Raw genomic sequence first — 16011 nt, 5'->3', positions numbered from 1 at the left:
AAATATATTAATATAAATATATATTAGTTTCTTTAATAGCAATCACACTCTCAATTGTGATTACAAAAAAATATCTTTAATTTAAGAATGAGCTTAGAAAGATTTTATCATTCTTCACAACAATTCAGCTTTAACATGCTGTCTTTCCTTAGTAACAAAGTCATCTAAATTGGTTATAATTAGTTAGATATGGTTGACATAATAGTTGTCGTTAAAAAGTCCATGAAAACCGTAGTATTTTCATTTGAACCCGATGCAATCAAGTTAGCCGTTTCGTTAAAATTTGAAAAAGTACGTATGGCATCTTTTGCTTGTTGTGCTGCCAAATTAAATTGTATAAGAATTATAAGATAACTTGTTATGCCCCCGGAAACCTAAAAAATATATATATTTTGTACATTATTTGTATATAATTTATTACAATCTAATAATCAAAATAAAGCTCATAATACTTTTAAGTTTAGAAATTGTTAAAATTGAAAGAGATAAATAGACAAACAAGCTCATATTGTTGAGGCCATCACAAGGCTCTACTAGAATTAGGGGTCACAGCAAGCGTAAAGCATATTTGGCGTACTTTTTTATTGACGTCTTAATGGTGGATAATGATAATCAATTGTAATATATCAAATTTATTTAATATATCTAATTTTAAATTTACTCAATTTGTTAAAAAACCGTATGTGTAAAATAAAGTCATAGATCAAGTCCCTAAACTATACGTATAGTAGAACAAGTTAAGAACCTAACGATAGACCAGGAATATACAATATTATTCATCATTAGTAACTATTTAGCACTAGGAGTATAACTTGAGAATAGGTATACGACTTTTTTGCTGTGATGATAAACATTTGTAAATAAAGTTGAAAATGATTTCGTTATGGCTATCTATATATGTGAAACAAAACTAGAAATCGAAGAATTTCTAGACTAGAAGAAAGAGCTGTATATGTACGAGCTGCATCTATCCATCAGCGTAGCATGAAGGGAAAAATTGCTTAAATAGCAACAGTGATTTTTTACAAGAAGTATCTCAGCTTCTATATGAAGCTGGTAAAAATACTATCAAAACTTTATTTATATTAGCCGAATCCAAAATTAGTTCCAAAGACCGATCATTATATTACTGTTAGATCTTCATACCCATATGTTGAATGTAATGAAAAATCGTAAAGATTTGAAAAGCACTGCTATTATATATATTCAAGAGTAATTAACTAAAATTTGCTCTTGTGATATCTTTCCAATCCTCACAATTATCATAAGTAAAGATGCGTTTTTTTTAAATATATTATCTTCGAATGTCTCAAAATATTTGTGAAGTGAGACGTGTCACTAAAGAATGAAAATCTATTTATGATTTTTAGTGATATATTATACCCTTACAGGGTTGGCCTTTGCTTTTTAGTATTGTATAGCGTTTTTAATCTATATTAAGGGTAGAAAAGGAATACATTTTATGTATTCAATTATATATGTAGAAAGGTGTGGGTATTACAAAACATATAATTTACTATAATAGCTTATCATTGATGATGAATTGCAGTCTTTTTTCTGGTCATTTAATAACAATGGAAACAATCATCTGCCAGTTACACAATTATTGTATTGGACTATATATATAATATATAATGATCATAACTATAGATGGCAGGTAAGATCTTCGAAGTAAACTTTTAATTTGTTTTTCATTGAAGAGAGCTTTACAACATTACTTAATATGTTTTAAAATAAACTATAATCAATTTTTAATGTGTATTTTATCAATCTTCTGCTTTAATTAAGAACCCCGCAATTGTCAATTATATATAGAATGTAAATACAATACTATTTGAAATGAAAATATGTTCTTTATAATAAGAACTAGGTTAATTTTAACAAATTTTTAAAAAGTTCTATAGGTCATCTATGTATGCTTATTCAACTGTGCTAAAGATATTAAGCAATTTGCTTTATACTTCCCCATTGGAATACTTTAACTTTGATGAGAAGGAAGTGTTTCAACACTTCTAGTTGCAAACTAATATTAGAACTTTTCTCTTCTTATCACAATATTTTTCATATTAATATTCTTAATAATTCAATTATTAAGTAGTTTTTGTATTCAATATTCTTCTGTGAATATAATATTCAAAGCTTTATTGAGTTTTTAATCAATAAAACGTTATACTTACAGCATAGAGAGTCTCCATATCCAAAGTAAAGAATCCACAAGCAGAAAAATTGACTGAATGATTCAAAAGCTTCAACGATAAATGATTGACCTTTAATAAAAATATTTATATATAAACAATTGAAGGTCACAATTATAAATCTATAATCTATACACCCTATAAACTAACACTTACTATTTCATATAGTACACAATCATCAGCTACAACCCCACACTTATGTAAGCAAATACCGGTTCGTTTAGATTCCAATGACGTTTTCCAACTTAAATAGATCAAATAAATACATTTTCCAGCTGTGTAGCTAAGAAACAATGCAGTTATGATTGCGTTCTTAGCTGATCGGAATAGTGAAGGTATAACCTGTAAGGATTTAATTTCAATATAAAAAAATATAATACCACAAATTGTAGTTTTTTTTAACTTGTTCCTGAGTTGCACAATACAAAAAATAAAGTTGAGCCGTAAATATCAAAAAGCCATAGGCCATCAGGACTAAAATCGGATAACTCCACAATTCATTAAGAGTTTTTCCAATTTCGCAGATTTCATCATGTAACTGACAGAAATTGTTTAGTTTTTCTTCGATTCTCGGTATATTATTAAGTTCGCTTTCATAAGCCATATTAATCATGGGATTCTTCTGCTTCAACGAAGGTGTTTCTATGCCCTCCCCAAAGGAATTCATTGAATGAGCAACTACAACAAATTTATATATTTTTTATAATTTTATTTATAAATTTCTACACTGGTTATTATAATTATTTTACTTACTTGGTGCAACTTTATTTTTAGCCGATCCTTTAAAAGATCCCGCATCCAAATTGCTTAGTTCTTTATATAAGTATCCCAAATTATATTCATATGAATTCGATTCAATAATTTGATTATTAGTTCCACTAATATTTTCGATCATATCACTTGGACTGCCTCCATTCGCTACCCATAACTTAAACTTCTCATGTGTTTCAACTAAGTCTTCCAATGCGATATTTATAGCTTCGAAACGCAGTTTTAATGCATACAGTGTAACAGCAAACCAAATTTTATCCAAAGAGTTATATAATGTGGGTATACAAGAGAATACCCACAATAGCGACATCCAATTTGCATATTCAACTAAGATTGCGTAAGTAGAAGCCATTATAGCAAGCTCACATGCTATTGTAAAGCAAATCATAACACGTATACGTATACCAATTCGACTATTATCCACTATGATATTTTCCTTATATAAACGCTCATCCACTAGACGTATACGTTCAAAGAGATCACTCAAATCATTTTGGTTTCGTATAGCAGTTAATTGATCAGTAGCCATCATTACCAAACCGATATATGTTAAGAACAAACCAATGACAAAAGTTAAGGTACCTTGAAAATAATTATACATATATCAATTTCTAATTATCTTTTTGAAGAGAAACTTGTTCTAAAATATTGAAATATATTAATATTACAATGGACACCATTTACCAAACTTGGCCATGAAAGTTCTGAGGTACAAAACAAAATTTACAATTTCAGTTCCTGTGCAGCCAATGCCGACCTGTACATAAACCATGGAAAAACAAAAGTAATCTGCAGCGGCTAAACTATCCCGGATCCATCATCCATCAGAATTGCTAATAATGCAGTTGAGCACGTAAAATCATTTGCATATTTGGGCAGCATCATCACGGATAAAAGTGGTGCTGAAGAAGACGTCTCGGCTCGGCTAAGTTAAGCCCAGTCAGCATTCAGACAGTTAAACAATGTATGGAAGTCTGACCAAATAAGTACCCGTACTAAGCTTCGAATATTTAAAACGACCGTCAAATCAACCTTGTTCTACGTTCTACGGAAACACGGCTTCTAATTAATTGCGCATCCAAGTATACATAAACAAATGCATAAGAAAAATACTGAATATATAGTGAACGGAGTACATATCCTAACCAATCTATGGGAACGCACGAAATAATTACATGCTGCCACTGAATTTAAAAGAAAAAAAGGAAGTGGATTGGCCACACGCTTAGGAAACCAGCATCATGTATAATACAACAAGTACTACGTTGCAATCCACAAGGTAGCTACCGGCCTGATGCCCCAGCTAAGACATGGCGAAGAAGCGTGGACCAGGAGCTTAAATACTTAAAGTACACCTGAAATCAAATTACGAGAGAAGTAGGCAACAGAGTAAGATTTAGGGGAATCGTTGAGACCCTATACTCCACTGAGAGAGAAGTACAGCAGTAAGTTTTATGTTGAGGTTTTTACGAGTTAGTGTAACTGTATTACATCAAAAGTCCAGAAATTGGTTATTTCTGATCATAAATTGCAGTGTGTTTACAATTATATGTACATGAACATTTGACCATGAGAAAACTGTTTTCAAAGTGGGTGCCACGTTTACTCATAGTCGATCAAAAACATGTTATGAATACATCACTTCACTCCAGAATCAAAATGATCATCATCTGAGTGAACTGCAGCCAGTGAATCACGTCTGAAGCGTCCAAGGGCACAACAGTCAGCTGGGAAGGTTATGACTTCAGTATTTTGGGATAGACATGGTATAATTTTGATTGACTATCTCGAAAAGGAAAAAACCATCAATAGTAACTAAAAAGCAGAAATTGTGAAAAAACGACCGCATATAGCAAAAAAAAATTTGTTTCACCAAGACAATGCACCATGTTACAAATCAATAAAAACGATAGCAAATTGCACGAATTACACTTCGCATTGCTTCCTCATCACCGTATAGTCCAGATCTGGCCCTCAGCGATTACTGGCTATTCGCTGATCTCAAAAAAATGTTCGCCGGTAAGAAATTCATCTCAAATGAAGAAGTAATTGCTGAAACAGAAGCCTATTTTGAGGTAAAAGTCAAATCCTTCTACAAGCGCGGCATCAAGAAGTTAGAGAAGCATTGGAATGATTTTATTGCCCTTGAAGGATGAGTAAAATCTAATTTTGGCAGAAAAAATTTATTTTTCTTAGTCACACGAATCATTGAGTGATGTGTTAAGTACAATATCTTTCATAAGATCTATGCATTCAGTTTTTGAATATAAGTAACATAATTTGTTTGCTTTGGCTTTACTAAAACTTATATACCCTTAAACACACTTTTTGAATCTACATCAAAGTCTCATTTATATAATAATATATATATAATATAGTACATAATTGCATATATATATATTATAATATATAATAATATACATTAAAATATATATACTATAATACATAATAATACTAATAAGAGCCGCTATCATTTTTTTTTATGTCTATATTTCGTTAGCTGTTAAAGTTGGAGGAGTGTGTGAAGGGCAGTATACATAATATACAGTAAGCTGAATTTGCAGTATCAGTTTATAAAACAACTACATATAAATTTGAAACAATCGATATCGTATATTCAATTTTTATTACTAATATCTACATATATTCTTAATAAGAAACAAATACATTGAAAATTAAAAAATTTTTTGAAGAAAAACTTCTTTTTGAATACAAAATTTATAAATAGCTATATCTAAATCTGAACCGATATGAATAAAATTTTGTATATTCTCTTATATTAATACAAGTGCACTCTGTACCAAATTTCATTTAACTATCTTCATTGAAAGCAAAAAAATCTCATATCCCATGGTTTAGTTTAATTTTTTTAATTAAATTAGTTTATTTATTTATTTATTTCCAAAATATATTGATCCGATTTTGATCAATCCAACAAATGAAGTTGCATTTTGTAAACTATGTGTAAGTTCCAAATTTCCAGTACATTACTTTAGAAAATAAAAAGGTTTTCGGTACTCAAACCTGTGTCTGATTTGCAGTTATATGACAGATATATCTAAATCTCAACTGATACGAATGAAATTTTGTATATTCTCTAATATTGATAAAAGCACATTCTCTGCCAAATTTCATTTGAATATCATTACCAAAAACGAAAAAAACTTATACCATATTCAATTATTCAGTTTATATGGTAGCTATAGTGGTCAGATTTTAGTAACTCCTACAAATGATCCACTCTCGAAAAGTATGGTGTGCACAGTTTCGTAAGAATAAATATTGAGAGAGTGGCTTCAGATCAAACAGACAGGTGGATAGTGTGTCCAAAATGTATATGTTGACATATCCACCAAGCGAAGTGCTTTTATAATTAATTTTCACAATTTTAAATTTGTTTAAATAAGCGATTCATATTATAAAATGGTAAACTGTGAACTATATAGGTATGTGATACCTTGGATGAGTGTTTTATTTAATATATGCCACTGAAACAATAATACTAAATCGGGATTACCATTTATTATAATCATTTGTTATAATTATTATAATTATAATTATAATTATGATTATTATAATCATTTCAATTAATGTGTGTTATGCACTATTACATTCTGAGTATTGATATTTATTTCCATTTAATTAACCAAAGGATTTGGGAATACTTAATACAAGGTTCACGCAAATTTATTCAAACACTTAGATATATACACTGCTGCCATAATATATGTAAGTTCGATGTCAATAGTGGACTATCTGTATAAGCGTCAAATATAATTTTGTCCGAAAGTTATGATACTCACTCTGATTCTCTTTCAACAAGCGGTCCTCTTCAGAAAATGAATATATCAATAAATTATAGCAAGCCACAACGGCAACCATTGAGGCGGCCACAATCCAACCTCCAACTGTTGATTTCTGCAAAACATGCTGACGCTTGAAAGCCTGCCAATCTTGTGGATATATACCCAAAATTTTGCATATTAAAAATATTTGATCGAAATTAAGAAGTAAAGATTGCACTTGACGCTGCGCCATTTTGCATTCCCATTCAAAATTGCTGACGGAACAAATTAAATTGACTTAACTGTTTAACTCATCGAGAAGGACTAAAAGGAAACCTTTTCTACACATTACTAAAAATAATAACTTAAAGCATTTTAATGGAGAGGGGAGAATAAGCATAACAGACACATAGCACTTAACTTTATTAAATGTTATTTGATATGCAAATGCTGATGAGGTTACGACTTTATGACAATTGAATTAATACGCAGCACACACTTTCAAACAAACACAAAAGGAGCGAAGGGAAGATTTTGTGAAAAATTATAACAATTTCAATATATAAATGTATTTATTTAGTATTTGCAATTATAATTGTAATAAAAGCAATAATATAAAAAATATTTAGATTGACGAAAATATATTTCAATAAGAGAACAGTATGTAAGTGCCATATAAATATTGTAAAGAGTACAGTTCTCATAGTTGACTATTAATAGATGAGTAATATCTAAATATTCGTAATTATTTTTACTCCATCCTTATCAGTAACATTGATATAAGAATAGAAATATAACGATTAATAACTTTTAGCAAAAACTATAGACAAAACACATACGAAATCCCTTCTAAATGATGGTAACTTAAGCTCCATTTGACAGTAAACTTTTACTTGATCTTATAAGTTTTTAATAAATTTCTCTATGACAGAAGTACACTTGATCTTATAAAATTCTAATATATTTCTCTAAATATTCGTAGTTATTTTTACTCCATCCTTATCAGTAACATTGATATAAGAATAGAAATATAACGATTAATAACTTTTAGCAAAAGCTATAGACAAAACACATACGAAATCCCTTCTAAATGATGGTAACTTAAGCTCCATTTGACAGTAAACTTTTACTTGATCTTATAAGTTTCTAATATATTGCTCTATGACAGAAGTACACTTGATCTTATAAAATTCTAATATATTTCTCTATGACAGAAATACAGCCATAACTCAGGTCTCACCCTTGGCAGATGGTGAACGAGTATCATTGTAATATCTCACTGTATCATCTTTTTAGATTTTGAGAGCGCCTATTACAGCATAGCCAGAGTAGAGCGCCTATTACAAAGCCATAAGAAGATTCCTAATAAACTGATATGACTATGTTAATTGACTAGTAAAATAACAGGATAGTAGTACTAATCAAAATAGGTTGGAAAAAGCAATTTGAGTTTATGGTACTTTCACAAAAAAGAGTATCGCCATTATGCGGGATATACGATCAGTTACAAAGGAATCCTTTCGACTATTCGTGCCGCCGATTACAAACAATTATACTCACATTAACAAAGAAAGTACATGGTGGAAAATTTAAAATTGGTCAAACAGTGTAGTACAAGTTTGAATTGGTAGAATTCTTTTCATTGGATCCATTATAGCAACTGACAATAACATGCAAAACGAAATACGTAAGCGGCTATTAAAATCCAACAAAGCCTATTACAGTTTTTAAATTCAAGAACCTTACAATAGCATCAAATCTACTACTGTATAATAATATAGTCCTATCAATACATATTGATGGATACAAGACAAATGTTTAGCTTTGACCTATCAGCCACGTTCGGGAAAATATTATTTTTAGAGAATTGTTTCTCCCATACGATTCCTGAAACAATTCGTCATATAAATAAAGTTCATTAGATTCCGATAAGCGGTTCATCTAGCTGAATAAGCCTGTTAGCTAAACTGTTTTTGACAGATTTGATTGTATGTGGCAGTAAGACAGGATCTGTTTATGACAGATTTTATGGTATGTGGCAGTAAGCCAGAATCATGCGCTGGAAGGATGGCGTAAATCAGTAGCTCGGAATCTAGGGTGATCCAATTGGATGACATCGTTTTGCAAGCGCGATTGATGAAGACTAATTGAATAAACTCAAATCCGGTTTACGCTTGTAGTAGCTATGATGCTGATGATGAAATTAATGATTTTTATCGGTAAAATTACTATATGGCTAATACTTTCTATTTAATATATGTACTAGTATATGTAAATAAAATAAAACGCTTTAATTTTTATTTTTTAATAATATTAATGTATTTTGAATTTATTAACTGAATCGTTTGTGAATTGCTTTCTTGATTAGAAATATTTTATAAATTTTGGTAATGAATTAAATTATTTTGAACATTCTTACACCTTTGCCAAAATATTTTAAATTTCTAATGACTATCAATCAAATATAGTATTTACATATATAAATCATAAAAATATCAATATAAACTTAGTGAATAATCAAAAAAATTTTTTTGAAATAGAGCAATGCATTTTTGTACGGCTTAAAGACATCCTTTCAGGTTATGGTTGTATATTTCTAGCCGTATAGTTGCAAATATTAATTTGTTTAGTTATCTTTACGGCGGCGATTTTTACGTTCCTCCTAAAATACAAGAAAATATATATATTAAATAAAATTAAATATATTTAGAGAAATTATTAGCTAAAGACAATTTACAAACTAAAACCAATAGAAAATTGGCTGAAAAAATACAATTATATTTAAATAGACTAGGTATATAAATAGTTACAACATTCGAAACACACCAACCATAGTAAAGTATTCGATATTACACATTTAAATGAAATTATTATAATTTAAATTTTATGTACAATGACAAAATATCTATTTCAAATAGAAAGGTGATTAATAGTGAAAAAATTTCACTACAAAAGTTAATTTTTAATTAACTGAACTGTTTGAACTGACCATATAACAATTGAGCTCTCATCAGTTGACATCTGATTCTGCATTTTAAAATTGACTGGGTTCAATATGTGGCATTTTTTTTTATTTTTCAGTAGGTGGAAGCAGCTATATAGTAGCTGATAAAGTTCCACTGAGGTGTGATTTTTGGTAGTTGAAAACCCTTAATACGTAGCAATTGCAGCCTAAATTTATATTTTTATGGACAAATGCAACCAATAAAAGAAAGAACACTGATGTTGGATATTTGGCAATATCCGAAATATATTTATGGTCTGCCAATGAAATATATTTAATTAAAAATTAACGTTTTTACGAAAAGAATATATCATTTTTTAAATTCTACATTTCATAAAATAAATTTTTACATTCTCTAAATATATCTGTCGCTTTATTAATACAAATATTTGTTGTTCAAACAGATAGATTATTGAGGTAAAAATAATTGAAAATGTTAGTCTTTTAGTTTTAGTTTGTACTTAAAGTAAAAAAAAATTTATAAAATAAAATATGTAAATATTAAAATATTTTTAATACCGTCAAAAGTGGCTTGGATTTTAAAATTCATTTTATTATATTTTACTTGAGGCACAGTTCTTTCGTTTTTAATGTATCAAAATAAAAGGCATTTGTTATTAGGTTAACAAAAGTTGTTTAAGCTGCAAAAATGTATAAGTATTAAAATGAATTTTAAAATTTTTATTTTACCCTAATAATACTTATACATTTTAGTTTAACTGAAATTTAAATGAAAATAAAATTACCTTTTGTGTCAAGATTATAAGTATGCGACGGAACAAACTTAATACATCAAAGAACAAATCGAGGGAATGTTGTACAACATCGACGTTACCACGACGACATTTTTCAATTATACTTTGAGTATCGAAGAGGATAAAAGCTGCCATAACGAAAACTCCAATATATAATTGACCCTAAAATAAATTAAAAAAATTATTTTTATTATTTTAATATTTATTAAATTAATATAATTGAAAGCTTACCAATTGCACAAAGTAAGAGCGGAAAAACATATTAAATAGACTCAGTACAGCCATGGTATTGAGCACACTAACCAATAATCCGCCAAGGAACAAATATTTGCCACGTTCAGCTAATAAAGCAGCTAATGACAGTGATACAAATATAATGAAAGTGCCAACAAATGCGGTAAACAAAATTGCTGGATTTATTTGTATGACATAACCAATTAAGGGTCCCATGGACTGACCAGAGCAAAAACCAAATCCTAAAAGCATTGCCAAACGTGTATTGTAGTTTTTACCATTATCCTGGTAGAAGTGAAGTCCCAAAACAAGACCAAGTGATCCCAAAGCGGACACCACTCCCAAATCAATCAAAGACTTCATCTGTAGCAAAACACCAAGAGCTGTAAATAAAGTTGTAATACCAAGAACGCCGTAGACCTTGGCCAAATGTTGACGAACAAAAGGTTCACTTAAAAAGAAACAGAATGCATTTAATTAATATAAATAAGTGTGAAAAAAAATTAATAAGAAAAATAAAATAATAATAAAATATTTAACCAACAAATATTAATATTGTTCTGTAACACCTATGTAATTGAGGGTCATGCTATAAGAAACAAAAATGAAATATTAAGCCAACTAAGCATTAGTTTATATCAAAAATCAAATACGCTTAAACAACACCTTACGACGATGTTATTACTTTTAAAATGGCCAGCTTTACTCGCTTTTTCATAACATCAAGTGTCACTGATTCCTTTGACTATTTACTCAAAGTTTCAAGAATGGCCGAGTCTACGGCCCGAAGCGACTCTTCTTGTTTGACGACTAAGTGCCGTTCGCCTCACCCAAAAGGGACGACACAAGTAGATCCCTTCTGCGGGTTACAACAGCAACAACTAGGTACTAGCTGTGTCCTTCTCTAGCAGGTATTCTCTACGGGGTATAATAATATCAATAAAAAGTTGACAAATTCTGGTAAATATAGACACAGAAAATAAATTATGATTCGTACATATCACTAGTTCCAATTGAAGCCACCGAAACAATTGAATACTGAATCATATCGAAACATTTCACATTTCATTATAATTAAAAAGTTAATAGTACCCATACCATAGTATGTATTTGTCATATAATTCGATTTATGTTTCACGCTCTATAAGTTTCCAAAGACTACAATGATAGAAAATCTAACAAAAGTCAGCTATTTATATTTCAAGTAGTCAAATATTTCGTTTTAAAAACTTAAAAACGAAAATTATATATGTGTATATGTATTTCACAATGAAGAACATTATATATAATAGCTTTAAATATAAGAAAAATATAATATCTACATTCACTACTCAATAACTTGTTATTAAGAAAACAAAACAAAACAATTAAGTAAACACACTTAAATCAATTTAATAAACAGCACATTTTGTTTTATTATTTATACTTGGACAACTTTAAAATCAAAATAAAACACTTTAAAGACTTTCACTCATTTGTGTAGAATAAATAGTTAATGAAGTTTTGGTTTTTATCGTTAAAACAAGAGTTTTTTCACCAACCCTCATGGATGAGTTTAATAGAATTAATTACTTAATCGAAAGCTGATAAAAGAATTGAGCAGTACTTGATCTTCGCACCCTATCAGTTTCTGTTGCTGTTGTGGTTGTGGTAGTCCGCAGAAATCTGTGTGTATTTCCTCTTGAGTGTTGAAGAGCAGTTAGTTATCGAACTCGACAAGTGACTTCGATACGTAGACCAGGTCGTTCTTAGAACCCATATCAGTTTCTATTTTTTCTCACCTTTCATATTATAATTATTATTGTTAAGCTTTTTCCGAGTTAGTGCATCTGGGCATTTTTACTCTTTGATAGGTAGGGGGTTTCTGCAGAGTCCCACCCACCTCACTGACTAATTTGTGTATTCCTCATAAGCTTCGTGATTATTGAATGACTTATCTAAGATCTGCGTACCGCCCTGTGCGATAAGCGATTACTCTGAGACTAGATAATGCTAAGTAGGGCACCCTGTCGATTTTCGCATATAGCTTAATAGTCTTTAGAATTACATGTATACATATATAATGCTTCAACTATAGCCTATTCTAATTTATCTCACATTTTTTAATATTTAAATTTTTAGTACTCTATTTCATATATTAACAATGTACATAAATAAACAATTTATAGAAAACAATATAATTGTTTAAAGCAATTAAACTTAAAAGTTAATTTAAAAATTGTAAATTTTAGGAGTACCACTTACCAAAATGATATCTCAATATTTATTATTTAATTTTTTTTTTTTTTGACATTGAAGTTGTCAAATTTGTAATTGGAATTGAAATAAAGTATGATATTTATTTCTTATTTTGCAGAGTAATTTTTCATGAATATGAATTGAAGGACTTGACAAAAATTAATTTTTCATAAAATTGCAAATAATCATTTAATACAAAGTATATAAAGTAAATAAATATACTATATTAAAAAATTAATTTTTTTTTATATCACGACTTTTATATCTATTGAACAAAGTTTCATTACCCTTTATACAAATATGTTGCTATTTAATTAATATATATTTTGCTTACAAAATTTCAACTATATTTTGAAAAATAATTTTTGACATAAAATCCAATGTGATTTTTTTTTTTTGCAACTATTTTGCTTGAGGGGTACTAGATAAAATCAACCCTTATCATCTATATGTTGATTTCAACTGAACGATTTTCTTATATGTCTCATTACAAAGTTTTACTCTATTAACTGAAAACCGGAAGACTGTTTTGTCTATTAAAAGAAAAACTAACATTGGATATTTGGCAATATCCGAAATATAATTATGGTCTGCCAATGAAATATATTTAATTAAAAATTAACGTTTTTACGAAAAGAATTTATCATTTTTTAAATTCTACATTTCATAAAATAAATTATAAAATATATGTCTCATTACAAAATTTTACTCTATTAACTGAAAACCGCAAGACTGTTTTGTCTACTAAAAGAAAAACTAACAGATATAGCTAAATTAATTATTTTTGTTTACTGATCAAAAATATACTATATAGTTTGTTGTAAAAACTTCTAGCTCTGGTAGCCTTTGCACTATTAATTATTAGGTAATAATTAAGATATAATTATAACATAATTAAGTAACAATTATAAGTAACAATTATTGAATAAAATAATTATAAAGAAAATACAGTTAAACTTCCATAACTCGAAGTATCACTTTGCAAAGAAAAGGTTCTATTTATGGAGACTTCTAATTAAAGAAATTTTTTTTGTAATTGTATTCAATTTGCTCTAATACGTTGTATTAGCTAAATTTCCATCAATTTGCATAGTCACTCTAAAAGATATAAAATTACAATTAATAAGCGTCTAATAATTTACTACAAAATATAACCTTTATAAATTTATATATACTCTTCAGATACTTACTTTAGAAAAGGTTTAATAATTTTTTTATATATACAGTCAAACTTCCATAACTCGATGTACCATGTTGCAAAGAAAAGGTTCGACTTATGAAGACTTCGAATTAGAGAACTGTTTTGTAATTTTATGTAATTTGCTCTTTAAACTATGTTGCACTGTTAGTATGTTAGTTTGAGTTATAGAAAATTCGAGTTATAGAAGTTCCAATTATGGAAGTTTAACTGTATATAGTATATATAGTGTCTATAGCTATAAATACAGTTAAATTTCCATTGCTATAACTCGAATTTTCTATAACTCAAACTAACATACTAACAGTGCAACATAGTTTAAAAAGCAAATTACATAAAATTACAAAACAGTTCTCTAATTCGGAGTCTTCATAAGTATAAAAAAATTATTAAACCTTTTCTAAAGTAAGTATCTGAAGAGTATATATAAATTTTTAAAGATTATATTTTGTAGTAAATTATTAGACGCTTATTAATTGTAATTTTATATCTTTTAGAGTGACTATACAAATTGATAGAAATTTAGCTAATACAACGTATAGACAATTTAAATTAATATAGAATGGTGTAATATAGACCTTTGATATATATTCCAAATTGTATTTGAAATTGTAAATTATGAAATTGCATAAATTCTTAATAATGACACATATGTCTATTTCACGTTAGTCATTGTTGATTTGGTTTCACATAACCTGCCTCAAGAAACATTATTACAAAAAAAATATATATAAACAAAGTACACGTCAGAAAATCTGTCGCCAAGATACAAAGTTTAAAAATATAATTGCAGAAAAAAAACTCCTGTGTCTGTGTAAACTGTATAAACAGTTTAATGGTGTACATTTTTTTGATTATATTTATGGGAAGCACCTTAAAGACGCGAAAGTGAGACCTCTTTAGATACTTGCAGAATCAACAGGCAATATTGCAGGATACCAAATACATAACATTTTATAAAAATAATTTACTCTATTAGCAGTACAAGGATTTCACTTAAGGTAGACTTTATATAAATTTCAGAACTGCGTATTAAATATTATAACCGAGAAGTAGTTTATTTTATAAACTATTAATATATTAAAAATATTTAGAACTTACTATTTCTGGGATAAACCCTCCGTGAACTGTTTGAATCTATCCTCAATTGATGTAGCCATCTTTTGTCGAGAGTCGTAAAAATTACTTGTAGATTAGAAAGTAATGTTGCTGCCTGTTTTTATTTCACAGCTGCAAATTTGAAACAAATTCTAAATAAATTTTGATTGAAATGAAACTTAGTTATTTTAATTTCTTTGAAACTTTGTTCTTTAATTTTAACTTATTTCACCAGCCTACTATCTATTTGGATGATACTTCGTAAATTGACTTTTTTATGCACTTGTTAAGTACTTTTCACACATCAGCGTTGCCACATTTGTAATTGATTATAAGTTATCCATTCACAATACTCAATTCACAATTATTTAATAATTCTGTTCTGTCAATTTACACTAAGCTCAAATGTGTTGCAACTATGCTTGTGCACGAATATTACAATGTTAAACCGTAATTTTTTCTTTCAGAGCAGAAAAAAAATAACATTATCTCTAGTTGAAAGAAATGGGTAGCACTTTTAAAATATGTTAAATGCTTTTGTTTGACATATGTTTTTTGTTATGTTGTGTACAATATGATGTGTACAATATAATACGAACGACTTGGATTTTAAAATATATTTTCAGTGAACATAGACTAATTTTTGACTTACACTGCATTAAAACTTTAGTCTTAAATTTTTTTGCAAGTAAAACCTAATTTTGAGGATTTTAAGAGCATTGTTTATTGCTTT

At 28.5% G+C, this 16011-nt stretch overlaps 2 protein-coding genes across 4 annotated transcripts; both read right to left on the bottom strand.

The window, feature by feature from the left end:
• Positions 1-118: 118 nt before the first annotated feature.
• On the bottom strand, positions 119-7036 carry LOC119673115 (gustatory receptor for bitter taste 66a). The gene is made up of 6 exons (XM_038084349.1): positions 6770-7036; positions 2949-3548; positions 2599-2873; positions 2352-2537; positions 2178-2267; positions 119-374 (listed from the first exon to the last, which is right to left on the bottom strand). The coding sequence occupies exons 1-6, from the start codon at positions 7002-7004 to the stop codon at positions 180-182; spliced, it is 1581 nt and encodes a 526-aa protein (XP_037940277.1). The 5' UTR covers positions 7005-7036; the 3' UTR covers positions 119-179.
• Positions 7037-9062: 2026 nt separating this feature from the next.
• Positions 9063-15565, bottom strand: LOC119673114 (bax inhibitor 1). Of its 3 annotated transcripts, none has more exons than XM_038084345.1 (4): positions 15282-15565; positions 10742-11195; positions 10502-10672; positions 9063-9413 (listed from the first exon to the last, which is right to left on the bottom strand). In XM_038084345.1, the coding sequence occupies exons 1-4, from the start codon at positions 15338-15340 to the stop codon at positions 9378-9380; spliced, it is 720 nt and encodes a 239-aa protein (XP_037940273.1). In that variant the 5' UTR covers positions 15341-15565; the 3' UTR covers positions 9063-9377. The 3 variants fall into 3 exon arrangements, with proteins under 3 accessions (XP_037940273.1, XP_037940275.1, XP_037940274.1); XM_038084347.1 differs by lacking the exon at positions 9063-9413 and adding an exon at positions 10295-10333; XM_038084346.1 differs by lacking the exon at positions 9063-9413 and adding an exon at positions 10304-10396.
• Between the last annotated feature and the right edge of the window lie 446 nt (positions 15566-16011).

The sequence above is a fragment of the Teleopsis dalmanni genome, chromosome 1, assembly GCF_002237135.1.
Source record: "Teleopsis dalmanni isolate 2A chromosome 1, ASM223713v2, whole genome shotgun sequence".
Lineage (NCBI taxonomy): Eukaryota > Metazoa > Arthropoda > Insecta > Diptera > Diopsidae > Teleopsis > Teleopsis dalmanni.
This window is presented reverse-complemented; position numbering and strand designations above follow the sequence as displayed.

Coding starts and splice junctions, on each gene's coding strand:
- LOC119673115 (XM_038084349.1), bottom strand. CDS start 7,004: ATGGCGCAGCGTCAAGTGCAATCTTTACTTCTTAATTTCGATCAAATA. Junction 2,874..2,948: donor TAAAAATAAAGTTGCACCAA/GTAAGTAAAATA, acceptor AATTTGTTGTAG/TTGCTCATTCAATGAATTCC. Junction 2,268..2,351: donor ATTGTGTACTATATGAAATA/GTAAGTGTTAGT, acceptor TTTTTATTAAAG/GTCAATCATTTATCGTTGAA.
- LOC119673114 (XM_038084345.1), bottom strand. CDS start 15,340: ATGGCTACATCAATTGAGGATAGATTCAAACAGTTCACGGAGGGTTTA. Junction 11,196..15,281: donor GAGGGTTTATCCCAGAAATA/GTAAGTTCTAAA, acceptor TTTCTTTTTAAG/TGAACCTTTTGTTCGTCAAC. Junction 9,414..10,501: donor TTATAATCTTGACACAAAAG/GTAATTTTATTT, acceptor CTTGTATTTTAG/GAGGAACGTAAAAATCGCCG.